We start from the raw sequence: 4130 nt of genomic DNA, 5'->3' as shown, positions 1-4130 counted from the left end.
CTGTGGCAATTAATTTCAAGATCATGGGCAAGCTTTTCTGTCAAGCCAACTAATTTGAGTTGAGTACTACTGGCCTACATAGAACAGGAGGATTTAACATAATTGTTGTGAATCCACATGTGAACATGACAGGCATGCCAACTTGAGAATATAATAGACCCTGGAGGCTTAACTTGTTAAGGCAAGAAGTTATACAAAATCAGGTCATAATGTCCTCTACTTGTACTGATGTGATTTTTACACTGGCAGCAGACAAAAAGATTAAATCATGTTCCTATCATCGAATGTGCTTGACCTCATATCAATCATATTTTACATACAACCAAAAGGAGTCATAAGGAATCAGAGAGGTGTTTATTAAACCCTATATAACTGTTTACCCTACGCTACAATATCTGAAATCATTCTGCTGAAAACTGAACAAAGAGGGAGAACATTGACAGTAACAAACTCTGCAGCAGCGTTTGTTCTGGAATAATAAAACCTCAGAGTAGTTATAGGTGCAACTGAAAATATTTCTCTTTGTTTGGCCTCTTTTGTTCTAAATCCATAAATAACTGAGACCACCTATGCTTTTGAAGTAAGATGTGCAGAAATGTTAATAAGCGGTAAGACATAGAGTCATACTTCCGGACGTATTCTCCCTCAGAAGCTAATTAAAATACATCTTTTTGATCTTGTAATAGCAGTGCTTCTTGGGTAAACAAAGCAAGTGACAATGACACAGTAATGGATTTTAGCATTTCAAGAGCAGAGGAAACTTTTTATCTATGTCTATTTTTATAATTTCCCTATGAAAAATAGGGATAAAAATGTATTTGAGTGCTTCTCAAAAAAAGAAAAATCCGGTACTACCACTTAACGGTAACACGTTTATATTATGGCCCTAAGTTAGATTTTCTAACATAAGAACTTCCAATTTCTCCAAACTATTAGGAAGAGGCCTTGTAACTTGAAGAAAAAAAAAGGAAACTAAAAAGGAAATAAGAAGCTATTCAAATTCTGATAATGCTGACAAACAAGTTCTGAAACTATAGCCATTTTTTTTTTTTGTAAAGTTCCTTGAAAGTACCTTGGTTGTGAATTTATGTTCTATTTTTAAAATTAATTATTTTTACTTACATTTGTAAAGCCTAAAATTTCCTTTGTCAAAGATTCCCTTGGCTTGTCTCTTTTGTCATTCCATCGTTAAAAAGGTGGCTGTCAATGATGCAGTGCAACATAACACGCTTTCTTCTCATCCATAGCATTTGTCACATAGAACCACATTTAACATAATGAATTTTGACATTTTTATTTTTTTATTTTCAAGTCTACTGTCTTTATCATTCTCATTCATAGAGATAGCAAATTTTGTGAAATTTTTAATCACTATATGAGTGAAAACCACCTCCACTGACCTAAAATCCACTGAAGTCTACGGTAAAGGGATAATACATCTATATTATGGATGTGAGAACCCACATTTTAATAAATAACTTTGCTATTCAAAGCTCGGGATATTTCCAGGGGCGGAGCTAGATAAAGAGCCAATCATCGGTCACCTCTGTGGCCACCCATACCTTTTTTTCCTTCTAATACAGATGGTGGCAGCAGTAATACTCTCGAGTAGAATATTTAAAACATTTACATTTTTATATATTAAAATTTACTTGACAACAAAAGCACTGTGGTAAATTATGCACATCAATATACTAACATTAAAGATGATAAGTGCAGATTTCATGCTCTTTTCAGAAATAGATTTTGTGTTTTATGGGATAAAGAGAAAATGATAAAATCAGTGATAAATAACTACTTTATTAAAAACTTAGTAAATAATCAATTTATATTGATATTAGTACTTAATATCAATTTTATGCAGAATGGTTATTGATAAAATTAGGTAAGTAATTACAATGGAAAGATGTTCGCTATACCATTTATCTATACGGATGATTAAAAATACAGTATGTGTTTATTTGTAGACAAAGGTTGTAGGAAAGTATAAGTTTCAATTATTTTTTTTAAATAAAAAAACAAAATAAAAAAATTAAATTAAAAGAAAATTAAAAAAAGTTTAAATTAAATTCAATTCAGTTTATTTCTATAGCCCCAGTTCACAACAAATGTCATCTCAAGGCACTTTACAGTTTACCAGATCATACCAGATTATCGTCAAAATTTATAAAATAAAGTATAGTTTGTCTTTATTTAGAAAATATGGACTTTGTGCTTGTTAATTTTCCTGTTGGAACAGTGTAGACTGACCCTGAGGTTCTGGCTCCTATCCACTTTCGTTCACCCCTTAGTATACAATGGTTATTGCCTGGGCACCCTTATAAAAATGTTCTGGCTACGCCTCTGGTTATGTCTCATTTTCAGAGCTGAATGTTGAGGAAAACCTCGCGAGCGCTGGAATGTTTGGAGTCTGGTAACCATGGAGACGCTTCCTGAATTAGCTAACCTGTCTATCTTCTTCTTACGCCTATACATTCCTAGTTAGCGCTTTTTGTTAAGACAGGCATTGATATACCTTCAGTTAATCGCTTGATGCAGTTCACTTTTCGGGATCAGACAAACTTTATCCTGATAATTTCCGAGGAACTCTTCAGTTTAATCTTCGATGTGACGCATCACAATGTTTAAGGGCAATTACCAGGTAACTGATATCTGCGGCATGCTTTACTAATTTTTCTGCATATATTTTTTAAATGTTAATTAATATTAGGAGGAGGATAAAATAGTGAATAGCTCCTATTGTTGCAGGGGGGAGCTGTGTTTGATCTCTTCAGTGGACAAGGAAATGACCCTGTAGCCAAATGGAAGCTTTGTGGCGGACCTTCGGCTATACATAAAGTGAGGTTTACAAGCGCGCTCCTTCTGCTTTTTTATTTACACCACAATCAAATTTAACAGGCCCATGTGTCCTCTAAGTCACGCTATTGTTAGATCTTCAATACGGGCTTGCACAAGCATGCAATATATAGCACAGTCTAATGCAGCATAGTGGAACAAAATACATCAGTGAGCACTATTGTAAGAAAAAAAAATAGAAATGTTACAAAACAGCTCAATAGCGATGTTCACTGCATAAGTGCCATATGGTGGGATCCTGATAAATCAGATCAGATGTCTGCAACACAGATTCTGTGGAGGTCAGTTGCTTTTTTCATACAGAGCTGACAGAGATTCTTACCTTCATTACAATAGATGCCAAGCAATACTGCCAACTAAACACTTTTTTCAGCTGGAATTGATCTTGACATATAGACTTTATGGCTTAAGCCTCTTATATATGCTCCCATAAAAGCCATTTGTTATCCCCCCGGGACATTTACACAACAGGTATACAGTCATACATGGGAAGGCCTCAGACTTAGTGAGACCTCTTCTGAATTATGTTCTCTCTTAGGAGTATAATAAAGAAGTTAAAGGATTTGTTTACTGTCTGAAAGGAAGCAGCCACACTGTCAAAATGCAAATGCCAGAGAATGCTAAAATGTCCCGTAAGTCAATATCATTCTTTTTATACAAGCTCCTGCACAATTATGTTTGTTTTCTAATTTGTATGGTGATTATTTTTTTTTTCCATTATTGGTGTTTCATCACAGTTGGGCTTATTCAACCATTTTTGGTCCTTCAAGTAAATGTTCCAGAGCGCTGTGATTTTTCTATTGAGCTTGTGTAAGTATACATTTAAAATACTTTTCTCATAATATGAAATTTAAAACTCTTAAAAGTTTTGTTAAAGTATTATTATACTATATTTTTCAGATTCCAAGAAAAAAGTTGATATTTGATATATAGTTTACTAGCCTCTTTTGATAGTGATTTCTTTTTTCCCCCCATAAATTCAGATAATAAAATCAAAATCATTTAGTTTATTACAAACAGATGATATATTTTAGGAATCGATTTCTGGTCATTTTGATAGCCGACATCCATCAGCTCATAAAAAGCAGAAAATTCAATTTCTGAGAAAATTAAATATTTCTATTAGATAAATAACAATAAATAACCAACCTTCATTGCAGACACATTAAATTGGTTTGGGCTCTTTTTGCATTGTATATTTATCTATCTTTCTACTGCCTCATTGTCTGTCTGGCCATCCATTCATCCATCCATCCATCCATCCATCCATCCAT

General features: G+C 33.6%; 1 protein-coding gene across 1 annotated transcript in view; it reads left to right on the top strand.

The window, feature by feature from the left end:
* Nucleotides 1-2467: 2467 nt before the first annotated feature.
* The window catches only part of LOC107095836 (chromosome unknown open reading frame, human C3orf67), a 41668-nt gene continuing 40005 nt past the window's right edge, over nt 2468-4130 (top strand). The window contains exons 1-4 of the mRNA XM_015392179.1: nt 2468-2641; nt 2749-2838; nt 3395-3488; nt 3594-3666. Coding sequence (XP_015247665.1) covers nt 2621-2641; nt 2749-2838; nt 3395-3488; nt 3594-3666 — 278 coding nt within the window. The 5' untranslated portion in view covers nt 2468-2620. The remainder of the gene's footprint in view (nt 2642-2748; nt 2839-3394; nt 3489-3593; nt 3667-4130) is intronic.

The sequence above is a fragment of the Cyprinodon variegatus genome, unplaced genomic scaffold, assembly GCF_000732505.1.
Source record: "Cyprinodon variegatus isolate N-32 unplaced genomic scaffold, C_variegatus-1.0 Scaffold577, whole genome shotgun sequence".
In the NCBI taxonomy this organism is placed as follows: domain Eukaryota; kingdom Metazoa; phylum Chordata; class Actinopteri; order Cyprinodontiformes; family Cyprinodontidae; genus Cyprinodon; species Cyprinodon variegatus.
Note: the sequence above shows the minus strand (reverse complement) of the source record. Positions and strands in the feature narration are given on the sequence as shown.